Source organism: Ylistrum balloti, unplaced genomic scaffold (assembly GCF_031769215.1).
Source record: "Ylistrum balloti isolate Yb309-2 unplaced genomic scaffold, AGI_CSIRO_Ybal_v1 Utg369724, whole genome shotgun sequence".
NCBI classification, from domain to species: domain Eukaryota; kingdom Metazoa; phylum Mollusca; class Bivalvia; order Pectinida; family Pectinidae; genus Ylistrum; species Ylistrum balloti.
In genome coordinates this window covers 2,001,950-2,023,269 of record NW_026781942.1, presented here as the reverse complement: position 1 = coordinate 2,023,269, position 21,320 = coordinate 2,001,950, and the positions used below count along the sequence as shown (strand labels likewise).

The window sequence follows — 21,320 nt, the reverse complement described above, 5'->3', positions numbered from 1 at the left end:
GCTTGCATTGTACTACAAAATTAATGTATAGGAAAAAACAATACAACGAGAATCCATACCGACAACAAGTATTCTCAGCGGAGTCCGAAATGACTGAATAATTTATGTAATGTATTTACAAACACTGTTCAAGATGTAAGTAATAAACGTACACACATGCGTGCCAGTAAAAGAATGTGAGTGCCTCCGTTGAGATTCAGCTACACGTTATACGGTACACCGTGGACTCGCTGTATACCACTATGTACGACGGGCCACTTTGTTCCCTTTACTTTAGCTGTAGATCAGTCTATCAGTGAAGCGTTATCGGTTCATTGTGGAAGTGGCCTAAATTCAACAGACAGGAACTGACGTGGACTTCAACAAGGAACGATGTTGAAGTAATAATTATCCGACAACTTTGTTTATTAGACATACACGATGGGTAAGTAATCCAACTCATTTATATAATGGTTATTGACGTGTTGATACATGACACCTACTAGCTAACTAGCTGGAGAAGCTATATATGTATCGTTACTGTAACGAAAGCCAGTGTTATCTTTTATACGTCGATATCATCATATTTCCCCCCATGTGTGTGACACATTAGGTGGTTTGACTTTGGCGTACATTGTTTACATAACAGGCTTACACGTAAACATAGTGCATGAATTAGACGGAAGTTAATTAATTACATACCGTCCTATAGAATTTTGATCGTATGGTACCGGGCCATGATCGCGATGAAGCACTATCGTTTCGATTACAGCAAAACAGGAATCTCGTTTAGAACCGACAAACTTTGAGGTACCTAGCTGCATGAACTTAATTACACCACGTTGAAATGAATGGTTACATCTGGAGCTTGAGTGCGGAATTTGAATAACTTTGTTGTTTTACTCTGTACGGTAACTAACTTGTGTTTATCGTTAACAAAAGCAAACCACGTGTCAAGGAAATTTAAATATGCACAGTAACTCGTCAAGTTATGAAATATTGTTTTTTGGGACAACTTCTCGAAATACGCGTTTTATGTAGAGCCTGAGTATCTGTGTTCTAGAGCTCTGTGCACCTTAAAGTATTTCAATTTGATTATATATTCTGTAGGAGTCGAAACTAGCACACACACTTACTTTTAAAATAATAACTTATGATATATTTATTTAAAATAACGGTTGGATGGGTAACACATTGTTGACATTTTCCGTAGTTAATAACATGAGGAATTTCAGAAAATATCATGAGGGTTAAATTTTTTGGTTGATGTGCCGCGTTGACCATTGTACACGTCTACGCTTGAAACTGACAACTTACTAAACACTACACACATACTATCACAAATTTAAAAATATCTCAAGGGAACACGATAGATCTCATGACCTTAACAACGAGTAGCCCAGAGGCACATAACTCATTTACACACATGTGACAGCTGTGTACATAGGATTACTTGTGGCATGTGTGACAATCAAACATAGACTATACATTTGGGTAAAACTATATAACTAATTATTCTGCTGTGTGCTTACTTTTAATCCTGTATGAACAATTATTTGTATAATGTGATAAAATACATTCTTAATGTTGTTTTTTATTTACAAAAACAAGAAATTATTAATTCAGCTTACAACTTATCTGTCACGTGACCCTTGCATGGTATTTGGTCATTTTTTTAATACCTGGATATCTCTACTTAGGATTTCATATGATGCTTTTGAAGAAAATTGTACGAAATTATCTACTTATATTTTTAAGGAAAGTATGCACTTCAGTTTACCATTTAAATAAACATATGGTATTTGACTGAGGAAATTCTTTTTAGATCAAGCTGGATCAATCTACACACGTTCGAGCGGCCCTTAATAGCGACATAACGGATGTGTTGTTATCAGCCGAACAAAATGAGATAGGTGTGTAAATTATAAAATCAACAAAAACAAGCCTATTTAGACGATTATATTAGCTTGGACTATTCCTACCAACTTTCCCTGTATAAATTGACAACAGGAAGGATATTTTGATGACAACAATAGTTAGAATGAGCCCTGCAAAGGTACAGAACAAACAGAAAGTTTGCATCTTGGGCGGAACATCCCTTAAGATAAATATTTAATTAATGGAGAGGCTTAATTCTTGACTCATGTTTTGCTCTGTTCATACACACTAAAACAATGAAAAGGTGATTATTCAGGGTGAACAATACCGACAGCATCGCCATACAAATATCGTATCCCAGTCGGAAGATGTACCAAGGGAGATAACTATATAGATTTTCTGGAAACAAGTCAGAAAGCTGAACAAATGAGACATAAGTGTAGGAATTAGGTTGACCTAAAAATGTGTCATTTGCCATGTCTTTTAAAAACTCCTCGTTAGCTAAGGAGCTAAGTAAATTGAATTACGCCTTCAATCTGTCCTAGAGACTGGTAATTACATTTCCCTGCATATAAGCATGTACAATAAACTCCTGGAGATATGTAACGCCTAAGATATAGTGCGATATTCACAGTGGCCAACAACAACGTTTTCTTCTGTAATGGCTTCTAACTATATCTGTAATAGTGATGTCTTAGTATGTATGTCGTTAACTAGCCTACCAAAGCATGATTTTCATCGACAAAAAACATGTGAGAAACCTGGTCATTGCTTAATCTCGCTTGAAACTGACATTTCTGTTAGGTTAGAAATTCTGTTGTCATTCATCATCCAAATGACGTTATAGACAGGTATGTCGCTTTTGATTGCTTGTAATCCGTCAGAGTATTAACACTGAAGGCGCAGTGGTTTTTAATGAGTATATCCACGATTACACTCAAAATGAATAATATGTGTTAACGGAGCAAACATCTTTTTTTTTATTAAGTTTTCGTTTTTAAAGGGACTTAATGGTTAGATATTAATTTCGTAACTGATAAAAAGCATTATAACATTTAAATATCTGTTAAAAATTGTGTGCTTTCTGTTACTTATAATATTTCAAAGCTTTCATAACCGTTTAATTAGCAAAGTAAAAAAATTCAAATAAAATGGAAGCGACCAAACATTAATTAATATCATTATCGTTCGGAGAGTGTCAACAATGTCTTTGCTCATTCAATTTTAGACTAAGATAAATTCAAATTGATTTATTTCGCTCTTTCACACGTATAGCGTGAAACAAGAGGTCATTTTGTAAAGTAAGAATTGAAATATTTTCAAAATAAATATAACTACGCGCGCGCGCTTCTTCCAACGCATAATTCCGAACAGAGATTTTACATCGTGACACTGGAGTGATAAGGTTAACGCGTGTTTGAAAATCGATCCATGGTTTAGATCGAGTACATTAAGGTTTTTAGTGTTTATCGCTTAATATGACGGAGTTCATAAGTCATTCTAATGCCTTCGCTTCGAATTGGGGCCATCTGTGACATTGCCGGCCCGCTCGTCACATCTGGGCTGATTTCGGAAGAAAACTGAAATCATCTGAAGTCAACAGAATAACTGGCGCCGGCCATGTTGGGTATGCAAAGACGAACATACTTATCAGTACTCAGGTTCTCATGAAAACTTAAGGACGGTTGAATTTCCATTTATTTCTGTCTGTTGATCGTAAGACTAGAAATGATCTCGGTTTCATTAAAAGTTTGATGACGAAAACAACCCGAACTGTCACGTTGTACACAGACGGCAATCACAACTAACACAAGATTAATGCTGTTGTGCAAATGTAGGCGTGTGACGACGCTACTGTTGACGTCGGTGTCATTGCTATGCTGGGCTGTAGTGTATATATGTATTTTTACCCTCAGATACAGTGAGACAACAATTTTGCCGGATTTTTATATGCACACAATCAATTTTGTCCGTAAATTTATTATCGGCAAAGTGCATATACTACATGTGTAGTGAAAATGCCGAAATGGCAAAATTCACGTTTTGATCTGGCGCTGTGTTCTCTCTTCATTATAGCAATAGCAAGTCTACTTAGTATTTTCTTCCTTTCTTTTTTTTTCTTTCTATCTTTCTTTCTTTCTTGAATGTTTGCTGTTATGAATAATCTATATGATTAAATTTTGTGTTACAGTGTGTGGATCGTCACAAACCGCCAGCGTCAACTTCTGCTTCGGACTGGCCATCGGACTGGTGGTTGCTTTTGTGGTAGCCAGTCTGACGTCACTTCAGACACCTATGCTGACGTCCAGATATGCCAATAGTATAAACAAGTTCCGATACACTGTGATAGACGAAAATGGCGACAATAAAACATCATCCCGCCGGAGCTCAGATGGGCATGAAAACTGGCGCGAGGAAGAAGAAAAGTTCCATGAGGAGATGGATAAAAAAATTGACAAAGTAAAACAAGTCGACTTTGACGATTCCCACTTTCATAAAGGTTTGTAGTTTGGTTGTTGTAGTCACTGATGATCAGCTGTTATCACCTGCTTCTTAAAGCGTTTCTCTTAAGATAATTTATACAGCAGAAAACAGAAAAAAGGACAAAACATAGCTTAGGGCCTATACGTGTCATCTTACCTGTAGTACTGACACTAAATCAGAATGTTTAGTGGAGTAAAAGTATTAAATCAGACGAATTGTTAGCTCCATCCATTCCTCTCGTCTTCTGAAAGACGGAATGCGTACGGCTGTAAAGTCGGTTGAAATGATGATAAGGGAGCCAAACCATCCACAATATTTCATAAATTGTGAATTCATTTCTGTAAAACCGACCCTTCTAAATTATAAAGTCAAGCGTCAATTATTCGCAGATAAATATTACATAAAAAATCCAAATGACCGGAATGTCCATGTACATTTCCGTTTAATATCATACTTCCAAACACGATAGTAACAAGACTGACTGCAAGTTCTCTGTCGTAATCGTGCGGTCGATAGGACTTTTCAAGATGGCGGACTAACGTAACACCGGAAGGTAAGCTTTGCTTTCGAACGGTAATACCCATAATTTATATTATCACTATGATCATGGCACATATTGTATCTGATTCGCAAATAGTGCTTATATTGTTGTACGTATCTATCTGGATGATGATAAACTTAAAATGTAATGCGATTTGCGTGTAGACATCCCATGGTCAAAATTTCCTGGTTTTTTTTTCTTCAGTCGCGCTTTCCATTCCGTCACAGAAGATTGTTATTCGATTAGAGGCTTATCAAATCTTCAGTTTGAAATTAAAAGTCGGACTGGATTTATTCCATTGTTTTCGCTAGGTCTGATAGTTGAAGTCACACCCGCTTGGATACAAAGGATCGGCATGTTGACGAGGTTTACATGCAGATTGCACTACATTTTAAGTCTATCATCATCCAGATAGATACGTACAACAATATAAGCACTATTTGCGAATCAGATACAATATGTGACATGATCATAGTGATAATATAAATTATGGGTATTACCGTTTGAAAGCAGAGCTTACCTTCCGGTGTTACGTTGGTCCGCCATCTTGAAAATTACTATCGACCGCACGATTACGACAGTGAAGTTACCTGTAGACTGTACACCAAACTGATAAACCACACATTTTCTGTCACATACACATGAAATACCATGTTGACAATGACACACTAGCTGAAAGAGAGTAATGGACTGGGTAGATTTTAGGCACATCATGATGAAAACCGTCTCATTCAAATTTCTTGAAACTAAATATTTTACGGATATGGTTGACATCTTGCAGTCATGTTGACACATATTCCTTTATTACAATTATGATGACTTAAATAGGTTTGAAAATCATAAATAGACGTGTCGACATCTTGTCGGAAAGGTCTGGCGCTCCCCTTTGTTAGAATTCCTGAAGATACCGCTCTTAGATAAAGACCGTATTGAGGACTCGTACAATGGTAGTCATTACATCAATATTTACAATAATTCCATACATTGCGATAGTTATAAATTGGACATCGATGAAATTTATAAAAATCAAATATTCATTGCGGTTCTATCTTACAAATGTGCGATTTCATCATATTTGATATAGATTTAAAACTTGCTTATAACTAAGAGTGGGATAGGGTTTATTTATTTTCTAAATATGCAAGAATACAACTTATTAACGATCATTAATACATAGGTTGGACACTTGTAGATACAGATAGTTAGATACATTCGTAATTTGAAGTGTTTTGTTTACAAAGACCCACCTTAGCCTGCCTTAGTGTACAGACACACATTACATAATACATTATATATGTAAACATTAAATTGACGTCTCTTTATGTCACAGCAAGAAACATTTCAAATCTCATACCGTCAGAAAGGAAATTTCATTTTCATTACTTTTGTATTACTCTCATTTTTTATTCACTTGGTGCGGATCCGGACCTGTCAAGTATATACCCGTATACAGGTAAATCCAGCCGGCACGGATCCGGACCTGTCACGTATATACCCGTATATAGGTAAACCGAGCCGGTACAGATCCGGACTCGTCACGTATATACCCGTATACAGGTAAACCCAGCCGGTACGGATCCAGACCTGTCACGTATATACCCGTTTACAGGTAAATCCAGCTGGCACGGATCCGGACCGGTCACTTATATACCCGTATAGAGGTAAACCCAGCCGGTACGGATCCGGACCTGTTACGTATATACCCGTATAAAGGTAAACTTTTGTTGCCCGAGGTACCACTACTCGCCACTTTCTGAGGCGTGAAGCTTTATACGACAAGACTAATCCGTCATCCTGTTACAGGAACACGACCTGTCAGCAAACTTGGTTTCCCAATAGCTAGGATAATAATAGGTTATCTGTTTCTGCAAAGCTAATTAACAGACGATCCAAGGGTTAGTGGACGGAATTCAACACAATTATTGTATATGTTTATCTTTTGTGTAACGTTAACAAAGTTTTATAATGTCTTTTACTTAATATTAATTAATTAATTAATTTTTGAGGGGTTTTGTATATTTTCATTGATTATCTTGGTAACTTAGTCTTAATCCGAGAAAGGATAAATGGTTAAAATGTTGGCGTGTATGTTGGTACTAGTGGATTTCTGAAGCACTTTCGTTAACCAAATCAAGTGCCAATGATATCACATTTGAAGGGAAAAGCTCGAAATTTGACATACGGAAAGATATTTGATTTTGCAGTACTTTTCTTTATCTGATTGCAGATGTTGTTACATGGTAAATGTTGTGTCTATTTTACAGATAACGACAAGGTGGCAAAGGATCTAGAGAAGAAAATCCGAGTTTTGTGTTGGGTGATGACTAGTCCTCAGAATTTAGATAAAAAAGCAATTCACGTGAAACGCACGTGGGCGAAACGGTGTAACGTCTTGGTGTTTATCAGCTCCACAACAAACACAACGTTCCCAACAGTCGGACTCAACGTATCGGAAGGCCGAGAACACCTCACAGCCAAAACCATGCAAGCGTTTAAATACGTTTACGATACGCACTTCAATGACGCTGATTGGTTTGTGAAAGCTGATGATGACACTTACATGATATTAGAAAACCTTCGTTATTTCCTACAATCTTACTCAAAGGATGACCCTGTGTATTTTGGACATCATTTTAAGACAATAGTGAAACAGGGCTATTACAGTGGAGGGGCAGGATATGTTCTCAGTAAGGAAGCGCTTAAAAGATTGATAGAAAAGGGAAAAGATCCTAAAGTATGCCGTCAAGATGGCGGCGCCGAGGATGCTGAGTTAGGAAAGTGTATGGAGAATCTGGGTGTCAGAACTGTTAATTCTACAGACGCTTTAGGGCGAAGTAGATTTCATTGTTTCGACCCAGAGACACACTTATTTGGCGGATACCCTGACTGGTATTATAAATATGATGCAAATGGAGCTAAAAAGGTAAGTTTTGTGTGTATAGCGACTTCAGAAATCATACTTAATGCTTACACTTAATATGAAAGTATATATTGTATCTCCAAATGCAGAGAACATTAACATTTTAGCCAAAAGTGTAATGCGCAAGCATTTAGTTATATCTGTTTAAATGATTGTTTTGAATTCAGGCAAAGGTTTGATCGACTAAGTTTATATGTATATCCTTGTGCTACTGAAAAATTCATATTTTTTCTTGGTATTATTATTTTGTTTTTTTTTCAAGATTGGAATGAAATCGCGTTTGTAAGAACACTGGAAGAAGATTTCATAACCGAGAAATCCAGTGTGTTTTACGATTTTCGTAAAAATTATTTTTGCTTTAATCTTTCACTAAAACCGTAAAAATTTCAACCTTTGAAAGAAATTAACTTTGCAGTAACTATTTATATATAATACTGTCCGATATCCATCAAAGCAATATATATTTCTATCTATAAATCTGTCAGTTTTATTTTGTTACAGGGAACGGAGAGTATCAGTGACTATGCGATTTCCTTTCACTATGTACCGCCACAGAAGATGTATGCCTTGGAATTTTACATCTATCATTTACGTCCTTATGGATTAGAATCAGGACACCAGGATTTGAACGTACCCAGGCGATAGTCGCTGAACATTTTTATAAATCATCTACATTTTACTATAAGGCATTCCAGCGACTTTGATTTGTACAACGCCGTAGATGCAAAGTATAGAGGCCCAAAAGGGTCACATGTCACACCAAATCATAAGATAAACTAATATACTAATTTGGTATGACGACCCAACAGAGCGCTTAGTACTTAATACAATGAAAATTTGCCGTTCTCAGTTAACTATCATTATTTATTTTATTCTTGGAAATGAATCCTGTTTTCTTTCCGCATTGAAAAGCATTATTTTATTAACAAGATTATTTTGCCAACAATTTATCCAAGTATAACGGACGGGCATATGTGTGATGGACAGACAGGAGAAATGTGTGTTTGTGATTAGACACCAAGTCAGTACTAAATCAAGTGTTCGCTGATTGTTTGACTGTGGATTAAAAAGAGAATTTTCAATATTCTATAATAATATATCTTATTTAATTGTGACTTACATTTTAGAAAAAAAGATGTATTCAAAAAGTGTTCTTAAGTAATGACATGCAGCTGTATTGTGCCTTCTGAGAATGATTAGTCGAGGCTGAAATACATTCCAAGTCCTAGCCTATGGCAAAATGCTTACAAAAATGAGGGAAAATATGGTGAAAGGTGACATTCTGATATTAGATATATTCCTTGTTCTTTAGAAATGATCTCATGCATTCTTACGTCCAAATGTACTCTGATAGTCAATATTAAATTAATGACACAATCAAGAGTCTATTAATGATACAAGGATGGTTCTGGTGTGAGTTAATGAAGCGTGTCCAGCTTTATCCTCTATATACCCAAAGTTATTAAAATACTGATTGTATATTCCACATATATTCTATGTATGCACACCCCAACTTTAGATATGAACTCTGTTGTAAACAGTAATCACTCTCTCTGTCCGTCCGTGACAAACTATTTATTCACAAGATGTCTCGTTTTCATACCAAAATGCCACACACGGCCACTTTTGAAAATTGACTTGTATACATGATATATCTGCAACATCTTCGTCAACTGCTAATCCTCTTCCTAACTACTCCTATACGTAGATAGGGAGGTGGTCATCGGTTAAAACATTACACCAGATGTCATTTGAAATAAGTAGACAATGTACAAGATGTCCCATGAAATCACGTATACTATTCTTGGGTCGGAGAAGATATCAATGTAAACCCTGTAATCATTTTTGTTTGGCTGTGTTAGGCTTTTGTACAACATTTCATCATTGTTTATGTACTGTTTAAAATTCATTCCAAATGATCTTCTGTTCTTATGTTATTTACTTTTATTCTAGATAATTTACTTAGCCAATCCGTGTGTTTGTTTAAAAAGTCTGCACTTGTGTACCTAGAACCAACAGTATACTTGTATAGGTATTTAAAGACAACAGCGACAGTGTCACGGTCTGTGAAATAGAAACTACTAAACATACATGAAGGCCAGGTGTCACGTGGCTTGAGTGCTGTTAACTTTGAAAATATTTTTTGTGAATTCAGTTATAAGTATAATGTATATATATTTCAATATTTCATTGATAACATCTTAAATGTGAGTTTACTCTAGTGCAGTTTAAATTGTGTGTATGTGATGATGTGTGATAGTGTGCGTGTCTTTGAAACTTTAACATTGTATATTCTTTGATGTTTTAGAAGGACTGGCTATTTTCGGATACGATTGTTCTAAATGATAGCGAGAAGGGGTTTATGCAATGCTGCTTATGAAATAATAAAAATATCAATTTAAGAGACTGAATTGTAACATTCTGTGTACATAGCCATATATAACGATCTGTGATTTTACTGTTGTCTTGATGGCGATCGATGGTCAGAGTTCTCCCATGTAAAAAAAACTCCAGTGAAAGGCATGCAGGCAATGTTTACTCCCAAGGTAGTGGCCATTGTAAATATGCTGGAAAGTAAACTTGTTGAGGAAAATGAGTGGAAATATCTGATTTACAACATTTACTTTCTTTTACACATTTGCAAGTTGGATAAAATATGGTTGATCTTTCCATCTACAAATATGAATGATTCATAACTATGGCGCTATTATAATCTATACAAACATTGACTGAATGGCAACCTTTGCGGGGGTCGCTAGAATTAGAAGATTTTATATCGGACAATTGACCTCGCCCAAGACAAAATAAAATATCGGAGAGATAGTGAGAACTAACGTTAAGGAAGCAAGAATTTTATAATCTAAGCACATTCCATGTACATTAAACCAGCTACATACCACTGTGTAAAAAATATATCTAGCAACTGAATTCAAATTCAAAGGTTTCATATATTTGAAGTTAAAGATCGTATCGAACGCTGTGGAATACCGGTATGCCGATACCATTACTAATTGATGGGTAGGTAGTGGAAAGCGTCATCACCAGGGAATCACCAGTTCCTACGTAACTGATTAAATAAAAAAAAATATTTTTTTCTTTTCCCAACATTTGACATTTTCTGCATTAATATATCGGCCATTACATGAAAGACACGTCAATACTTTACACGATGTGCGCATGATGTCTGCATGTCTGCACGATAGGAAAATTGGACGAACTAAGCTATCGTATACTTGTGCGCACATTGTACGATAGAATCACGCAAATAGTGGTTGATATAAATTTAGAAATGACTTATTGATAAGTATGAGATAGGGTTTATTTATTTTCTTAATGAATAAGAAGACAACTAAAATGAATCAGTAGACATTTACACTTCCGGTGACATGGTCTTATTTTCTTCGTACTTTTTAAAAAGTGATTCTGTTAACTAATTGGTATTTCCTTAGTCGTTCTTTGCATTTAAATGTCCATTAAAGAGCTTAAAAATAATAGATAGACAACAATGATCACAACCATCACAATCAGAGCAAAATACCCTATGTCGGGCAGACTACGCGACTCAGACAGGCCTTGTCATGGTAACACAGACAGGCCTTGTCACGGTAACACAAACAGGGTCACAAAATCAAGTATATCATTTTCAATCGTTCAAGTTTGATTAATTGGCATTGTCCAGCACACCAATATAAGCTGAGCACAGCAATATCAAGCGTCCTTTGTAATCCATTGTAATCTTAACATCTGTACAAGTTGTCTACCACCAGCTTTTAAATTATTGATTTTCCTGTGATATAAAAAAGCCCATCTCCAAAAAGTGAAAACAAGAAAAGAAAAAATCGTAATTAAAACTCCGAATTGAGATCAAAATGTGACAAGGGAAAGATATCCATCAAAACGACAGGAGAACAGCCATCATGCAAATCTATCCACGTAACTCATAGATTTATATCGTTTTTCTCTCACCATAGAGTTTGCCCATGTAAAATAGCGATGTAACAATATCCTATCTTACATGGGTTTCCAGGTGCGCAGAGTAATCTGTGTTAAGGGGAGACAACTCTTACATCATCACCTGCTTGTTAACATTGAACTATCAAGCCGTCATTTCGCATCAAGTCACGCGGCCGTGAACTGTTTCTTTGAAGCAAAACGCCTACAAGACTTCTGTCATGTAAACAACCCGGTCTGTTTGGAGGCTTTATGAGCCTGACAATGAGATGATCTGATAGCGAGGTCGAAAAAAAAAACCACCCTACCTGACTGTGAACGACAGAACAACATGTTTTGTGACCCTCGGGTTGAATATTCCTATCCTATATGCAACCATATGAAAAAGTATTGTAATCTTAAGTAGACAAGGCTACTTGTTTGTAACTGTTTTAGACGACAAAGTTAATTAAATGTTTCAGTTTTTTAAGAGATGTGTATTTAGCATCTTACATGGTATCTACTGTTAAGAAATAGCCAGTATCTAAATAAGAACTCTCTCTATACCATCAAGTTGTCTTCACTTCTACAAACGATATTCCATGTGAGGAAATTGTTTTTGAAGTTACAGAAAATCTCATGATGTCCAATCTAGAAATATACAATTTATACCAGTTAGGAAATCAATAGCGGCTGTAGAAGTAAATCTAACAAACACAAAAAACCTATCGGATACTATCAACATTTGCTGCCGAGTCATCGGAGGAAAGGATTACCATTTTTCTACAATACGGTGAAAAATATACAATATCCAAACCTTGATCGATCTGATTTGTGGACAGATGAAGAAGGTCATGAAATGTAGACCTTTGCCTTTGTCTATTCTTCCTACAGGAAATCGTAGTTAGAACAGACCAGGCCTTTGAGGTATGAAGTGAATATGTTTCATCACCTTAGTACATCTGAGTTCAAATTCAGATCAATCAAATTAATCAATCAATTAATTAATTAATCAATCACAACACCTTACGCAGAGGAGCAATTGTATTCAATTTTTTTGGTATATAAACATTAAGAATTATGAAAATAGAAAAAGTGTTTGTCAGGAAACATAGAAAAAAAACCTCATATGACTCATTCGCCTGTCAAAAATCATTTTGGTTTTGGTATGGAAAGGAGAGTAAAATGAACTGTGATTCGTTAATTATTGAGCTTTAGAATAACTGATTTAACTATCTAACCAAATGTTATGAATAACACTCGATCAAATGAAAACGAAAACGATTCACACCGACTTCCTGAGTGGGCTGCAATACCTGTGTTTTAAAGATATAACCCTATTAGCAGCAGACATTTCATTCGCTGATTTATTAATAATTTAACTTCCTCTTTTAATACAATTTCACTTTAAACAATATCAAGCAATTAAGATTCACATCACAATCAACCCTTTTATAATAAGGAAGAGAATAAGACTAATTATTGGAATGGTAGGTACAGTCACTGATATTTATAGCTGATATATAGACTGGAATCAGATCAAATGTCACTTTTATGATAGAAAGGCCAATACAAATGGTCGTAATGTGTATGAAATCTGAAACATATTACAATGTTTAAAGGAAATGGTTTGGCTGTATATGAAATCTAAAATAGATTACAAGGTTTAAAGGGAATTGTCTGGCTGTATATGAAATCTGAAATAGATTACAAGGTTTAAAGGGAATGATCAGGCTGTATATGAAATCTGAAATAGATTACAAGGTTTAAAGGGAATTGTCTGGCTGTATATGAAATCTGAAATAGATTACAAGGTTTAAAGGAAATGGTTTGGCTGTATATGAAATCTGAAATAGATTACAAGGTTTAAAGGAAATGGTTTGGCTGTATATGAAATCTGAAATAGATTACAAGGTTTAAAGGGAATGATCAGGCTGTATATGAAATCTGAAATAGATTACAAGGTTTAAAGGGAATGATCAGGCTGTATATGAAATCTGAAATAGATTACAAGGTTTAAAGGGAATTGTCTGGCTGTATATGAAATCTGAAATAGATTACAAGGTTTAAAGGAAATGATCAGGCTGTATATGAAATCTGGATTGGAATAAATATTTTGTAGAATCAGCCATATTCTTGTTGCTATTTTTCATTTGGTCTTGTTCAGAATATATTTTACCCATTGTATTTATTGAGAATGCATTCGGATAATAATGGCGTTGTAAGTACATAAATACACAGTAGGGTTTTACAAGTTTAAATGCACAATTTAATTATGATTATCGTAGTAAGCATTCATCTCAAAGCGTTGTATATACATGACCTCATAGTAATTGGTAACTATGGTGATACGTGTAGATATTTATATGTCTCCACACTAAATGTCCATTTACAGACCTTGACAGATGTGATGACGAGTTATTAATAGTTACTGTCAACGCCATGTAACCATACACGCTCAGAGAAACAATTAATATATATATATATATATATATATATATATACAGGAACACTCGCTGATATAGTACACTTTATGTATATCACAACGGGGACATTACTTAATAATACAAGTCGGTATACCACTGTATATACACGTGTCCGTTGCCATAACTATGTGTTTTTACATGTTATTGGTATTTAGACCGACCGTTTTCTGACATCGTATGCGATCGCCTAGTCTAAACAACGATTTCAAAAGGATACATTTGTGTATAATGACTCGTAATATGAAATTCTATAACGGTGAGTTTTCATTCAGCATGTATGTGTTCTTGTTTCTATTGCAACAAATTCTGATACATTTGTTTTATTAGATAATTTACACAGATCGTACTCGCTAATACAGATAAAATATAAATGCTAAGAACTTATATTAGATATATTAATCTCTAAGTACCGAGTATTACGTATTTTAAGAGAAAAAGGAATAATCGGCTTTTATTTGATAATGTTAGGTAGTTTTTCACGTTGAGAGTTTAAAACTATATTTGTAGATTTTTTAGTTGATACTGTTGGTTTTTGAAGTAAAGTTTATATAACGTCCATATGTCCATATTTCCAGTTGTTTTCTCGAATTTGAGTGTGAAAGAGAATTCTATTGGCATTGTTTACTTTCTGTGTTGTTTTTGCTGTATGGATAATACTATTCAATAAACTGTATATCAGTATAACAAGTAATGCGGTACTTCATTTCAGGTTGTACATCACAACTCTTTGGCTTGAACTTGGGTTTCGGTGTGGTTACTGGTATGCTGATTGGATTTGTGGTGTTTAGTTTATCTTCTATTTATCACCCAACAATAAACAGTTTCGTCTTCACCATCGGCAGTGTTGAGTTTACACACAATAACAGGTCTTTACACTTTAGAAGTCATACTCCCCAAGTCACAAAGGAAACTGGACGAACACGGAAATTTGGACAAAAAGACAATTATAGGAATGATACAATCCCTACCCGAAGCACTACCAGGAACATGGTATTAGCTGATGATTCTAAATTCCATCACGGTATGTATAATAGTTTTATGTTCTCCTTTCTCGGAGAGGTATTCTAATAGTGTCACCATTCTCGGACTCTTTAAACTTGGACAGGCCGCTTGATAGTCTCTAACTGACAGTTTGATATTACCGTGGAAGGCAAACAAAGTTTATACTGAATGTCAAGCTGAGAACAGTTCAAAACTAACAGAACGAGATATATAGGTGTAAAGCATGCTGGTTATTAATGCAATTTCATTAATATCATAAATGACAAAAACTCAGACAGGGGACGATATCGACCGATGATATAGATATATATTTGTATTTTTTTAAAAGTTTCCTGTTATTTGGTAAGGATATAAAATATAAGAAAATTGATATTTTGACTGGGTTTCGTTTACATGAACACGTTTATATTGTCATTGATCCACTTTAGTGACAACATTCTCGATATTCCAGGGGTTATGATCAATTGAATGTCAGCGTTATAATGTTCACAGAAATGTCATTTTCCAACGTTTAAACATTTGAATCAAATTCTGATTTTTTTTTTATAAAAAGTAGCAACAGGTTTTAACCATGAAACTCTGTTATAATTTTACTTCCAGTGACGTCATCTCTTCTACCATCCCCCCACCCCCCACCCCCCATCCCCCACCCCACCTGTCTCTCTCTCCCTCCCTTCTCTTTAAAAATATATTAGCCAATATTTATGTAAATTTTTGATGGCTTGATATTGTGATGTTTTTATTTTGTAATGTATTGAGGAAAAGGGCAACTTTAAGTTGAAATCACTTGTGCCCGATCCTTTTGTAAATAATTTACAATAAAATTGTATGTTTGGTTCATTCAAAACTCAAATTCAAATTTTTATGATCACTTTCACTCTCTGCACCATTGGCACATTTCATGGCAGAACTGCAGGCTCCATATACAGCACTTTGTGAACAAGACGAAAAGACTAGTTTGATCTTTTGAATTTCGAGATCGCTTCACGGTAATTGCGATGGCTTTAAAGTTTGGTGTCGCTTCTTTTTCATCTTCAAAAGATTTTTTCTCTCTCCTGGAACCAATCAAATTACTGCACTCGTGTCTTCAATTTTGCCATGACATGTTCTAGGTGTGCATAGAAATTGATCATAACCCCTGGAGTATTGAGGAACGTCATTCTTATTTAAAACTGGCAGATGTACAATAAAAACGTTCAAAGTGTTTGCTACTGGGGTGATACATATCATTCGGATTACTTACGAAAAAAATGTTAATGTTTCAGATGATGACAAAGTAGCTAAAGAGCTGCGGCGCAATGTTCGAGTTTTGTGTATGGTTATGACAAACACAAAACATCTTAATACCAAGGCTACTTATGTGAAACAGACTTGGGCAAAGCGATGCAACAAAGTTTTATTTATTAGTTCAGAAACAAACTTAACATTCCCAGCGGTTGGATTCAATATCCCCGAGGGACGGGAACATCTTACTGCAAAAACAATGAAAGCTTTTAAGTATATATTTGAAAATCATTTTACTGATGCCGACTGGTTTATAAAGATTGAAGATAATTCATTTGTAATATTAGAAAATCTGAGATATTTTCTGTCATCGTATTCTCCAAACGATGCCGTGTATTTTGGACATAGCTTTAAGTCCATTGTAAAGCAGGGATTCTACTGTGGAGGAGGAGGGCATGTCCTGAGTAAAGAGGCACTTCGCCGTTTAGCGATAAGCGGTTCGTCTTACCAAAGTTGTCAATATGGAGAAGATGTCGATGTTGAATTAGGAAAATGCATGGAAATCCTGGGTATAGAAACAACAGATACAAACGATGTTCTGGGGCGGAGCAGATTTCACTGCTTTGATCTTGAAAAACAGTTATCCGGCGTATTTCCTAAATGGTATTACAAATATGACGCGAATGGAGCAAAACAGGTATGGTAAATTATTTCTTAAAAGAAGGTAAAACGATACTGTGCAATCGAATTTCTATAGTGCCTTAATTTTTTAAGTTGAGAGAAAAAAATCTTGGGCACCCGTTTTCTTGGATATGTAACTGAAATCTACTCCCGCTACTGTTAATTGTTAATTCATCATTGTCATATACATTTTTGGATTAAGAGTGTCAATGAAATAAATATAATACATCCCTCACAAATAGGTTTCATCATACAGAAGATGACAATTGGACTGTTGATATAACACACGTCTAATAAATGATTTAATACGAGCCTCAAAATGCATACTTTTTTGACTAGAATCATAAATAAAACATTTGCATCTAGTGAACATCAAAAATAAATATGCACAGAACAATCAGTTTACAAAAAGTACTTGAAAGTAAAAGTGAACATATTATTCTAATTAATCCAATATAAAACACATAAATGTATAATTTTGTATGGATATTAGATTTACTAAGGCATAAATATGAAGTGTTAAGGATTAGACAACATTGCATGCCAAAGATATGTAGCACATATTAAGCCGTTATACGTTTAACATACAACGACTAAAGTAAAATTACATCATAATGCATGTCAAGCGTCAGATGTGATGGCATTCACTCCAATCTATTTTGGAAAAAATTAGGAACTGCAACGTAGATTTATTTTCGCCAGCCTTTCATGCATGAATAAGTAAATATGAATCAGATATATCATTTAAGATAATGTACATGACAATAATTTATAACATGGAATATATTCAGTTTGTAAGCATTTACGTCTCATCTAATTTGTTAGATAGCATCAATTTATTTGTAAACTGTATAAACAGGTAGAAATAAACACGATAATCTACATCAATCGATTGGTCAAACAATCGTTCGACTACCGTTACGGTTGCTATTTTAATTACACTTTTATAATATTTCATCTTTATCTATTTCTTTTTTTTTGAGGATGAAATGAAGTTGTGAAATAAGTCGCATCAATAAAGATAAAGATAAAAGAAACAATGCATTCTGTTTAGTAAAATCGTAACAATCTAGACCATCGAGAAATATATTTTACAGGACCATGTTCTGATGAACGTCAATGAGGACTAGAAAACCAACACAATTTACATGCAAACTAAATATCATATGAATGTGTCTGAATGCCATCATGAATTTTCCCCCTCAATATGTTCTTATGATCAAAGGATTAAAATATGTACGTTTATGTTTACAAATGTAAACGTATATCCGTGTTAACCAAATGCATATACATGTCTCTGTACCTAGGATTTTTAGATGTTGTAGTGTATTCTGATTTATATAAAACGATATCCTTAACATGGAAATCTAATGAAGTTAGGTTACCATTTGTTTGTTTTATAATTCAGTGTTATTTATGACCAAAATATTGAAAATTTTAACAATCACAATTAATGAAGTTGACTTCGGAAGAGATATTGTTGATCCTTAGTTGGAATATTGCTAGAACTTTTATTTTTTTCTGTTTGTAATTTGCAGGGTACAGATAGTATCAGTGACTACACTATATCGTTCCAAGTGGCACCGCCATTAAAGGTAAACATGTATAAACTGGAATTTTATATCTACCATCTTCGTCCATATGGTATTGACAAAAGCCATCAGTCACTGAATATCCTGCATAGTCATCTGTAATATCTCAGACACATTTTACCAGGGAGTTGACACAAGGCATTGGTCCTACGCTACAGATGTCTCAGTTTTACAGAAATTCGTTAGACAATGCAGCTGAGACAATGGAGAGCAGTCTTTTAGTGTCGCGAACAGATAGAGTGTGATGTCTCAACGAACCGAGGCAAATAATTCCAGAGTGTTGACATTTGACATCGTCGCTATGTTTCTAACTTTGAGCTGACCAGAAATCAGATCGGCAATGTTTAAACCGGAAAATGGTAAAAAATCATGTCTCACACACTTAATCGTGATCTGAAGACAAATAAGTCATTTATAAGCAACCACTCCAAACATGTGACAGTTAAAAGGGTTATAAATCGAGAAACATTTTGTCTTCGCGAATGGCCTAGACCCATGCTACATAATTTACAATAATCATCATCGTTTGATATTTATCAAATTCATGGAAATCCACGGGAAAGTCAAGTTTAACAGAATACACAGAGCTTAGTTACAAGCAAGAGATGTAATGCACTTGTAACTGACACGAACCAATTGTAACTCTGACCTTCATTCATCATCTGTGACATGGTAGGAACAAAATTTAACAGATGTTCCTCTTTTTATTATACACAAAAGCAAATCGTTCATAACCGCAATGTTAAAATAATTTTGAATAAAATTTCTAAACATGCAGTCACATTTTCTTTGTACACCCATTTACATTCTTTGAATTGTCCTTCAGAATATATTCAAATCATTAATGTAATTTAGCAAGTTAATTTATTGAAAGATCACGAAAATCAATGTATAATAATGTGTTGTGGCTCCCACTTTTCCTACAAAATGAACACTTTTAAGAAAATAGTTCACGCTGAAAGAGCAGAACTGTATTGACATGATATGATATCAAATCTATGTCACAATGTCGTATTTCATACGTCGATGAAATTAAAGATGAATTGTTGACTTATAGGAACAGATTTTGTTTATAAGTACGGATGCACCTCTTCCAAATTGCACGACAAATGCACTACGTTTAGTCCTCAATGTTAAGAATCAGTAACAACTATTGACTCCAAATGACATTATTTGTAGTATTGTATAAGAATAAGGTACACCCTTTATGCATAAATCTGATACTTATTCAAGAGATACAAGATTGTTTTAGGCAACATCAAATAATGACAGGAAATTATTTTCATCATCTCAACACAATCCATACAGTAAAAGCCGAGGACTAATGGACTGAAGTATTTCATATCAGACATTAGAGCTACTCTCTGTTGAAACAATAAGAAAAACCAACATGTCTACATTATCATCATCCAAATTCAAATCCAATAGATCTAGGGCAAAAATGCACAAAAAGAGATTTTACATGGAGACTCCATAAAAAATACAAGGCTAGTAAGACCAGGTGTTCCGGATGAGTAAGCGTCCTTTGCGTCATCGACGACACCCGTCATGTAAGCTTTGGTCAATCCAAGTAATGTCATGTTCACAAATGAGAACAAACCAACAGATAAACTAACAAGCAGGAAACACGTTCAGCTTTATGCCGCAAAACGAAACAAAATATTTCTCGATAAAATCACTTTGACGACCGTAAAACTTCTCCATGACTCTGTGTTACGAGCTCGTACCTCAGTTAATGACTTCTTGTACGCAAATCAGCTTAGGGAAAATATCCATAGTTGGTTTCGTTGTAAGAAAGGACCGAGCTGATGAAGAAAAGTCTGTCTTGTCTTTGATTTCCAATTCTGGCGGGTTTATACAGGACATGGTCAATAAATGTCTTGACAACTCGACGAAGATGTTGTCAATGGAAAACTGATCATTTTTATGATTTCGGCCTTCGAATATTTCAGCTTTGATTTTAAATCTTTTTTAACGATAGTGCTTCAGTTCTTGCAGTTTGAGATCAAATGTTCTTTTAGAAAAAAATATATTTTGAAAATATGGTGTTGAAGATTGGTCAAAAGCTCTTGTTATCATGGAAGCCTAGTCCTTTGTGTTAAGGAAATTTAACAATATTTGCAGACAAGATTATTTTGGTAACATCAAATGATGAAATGAAAATCACTTATTTTTGATTAAGTCATTCAGTTAAAAATTGCGTTCAATATATATATTAAATCCCAGACAAGAACAAACTATTATGCAAATATTTTTATTTGTGACAAGAAAACTTTGAAAAAGTCGATATATGGTCTTAAATCTGTCAGTTACGCTCGATAATTACTACAAAGAATATTATTTATAGCAACAGGTGGGATAAGAATATGATCGCTTATGCTAACCTGACGGTGAACATTTTCCTGATATATATTAAAGGAAGCAAAAGCTTCGACATGTACTTTGTATACAATACATGTTCGATAATGTAATTGGTAAACTAATACCCTATGCTACAGCTGGTCTGGATGAAAGATTCGAACATCTTTTCAGCGATGTCTGTTCTTAGATCTAAGGTAACAGGTGTAAATGATAAGCATCCTAAAAGAGGATCCATAAGGGAG

The 21,320-nt window shown here is 34.7% G+C and overlaps 2 protein-coding genes across 2 annotated transcripts; both read left to right on the top strand.

Annotated features, from left to right (window-relative positions):
- The first annotated feature begins 218 nt into the window (after window positions 1–218).
- On the top strand, window positions 219–10,204 carry LOC132565578 (glycoprotein-N-acetylgalactosamine 3-beta-galactosyltransferase 1-like). Its single transcript, XM_060230223.1, has 4 exons — window positions 219–424; window positions 4,049–4,357; window positions 7,147–7,805; window positions 8,304–10,204. The coding sequence occupies exons 1-4, from the start codon at window positions 421–423 to the stop codon at window positions 8,445–8,447; spliced, it is 1,116 nt and encodes a 371-aa protein (XP_060086206.1). The 5' UTR covers window positions 219–420; the 3' UTR covers window positions 8,448–10,204.
- A 4,704-nt stretch (window positions 10,205–14,908) lies between these two features.
- Window positions 14,909–18,819, top strand: LOC132565517 (glycoprotein-N-acetylgalactosamine 3-beta-galactosyltransferase 1-like). Its single transcript, XM_060230167.1, has 3 exons — window positions 14,909–15,239; window positions 16,486–17,141; window positions 18,664–18,819. Exons 1-3 carry the CDS (start codon window positions 14,909–14,911, stop codon window positions 18,817–18,819), a joined length of 1,143 nt encoding a protein of 380 aa, XP_060086150.1.
- The last annotated feature ends 2,501 nt before the right edge of the window (window positions 18,820–21,320 follow it).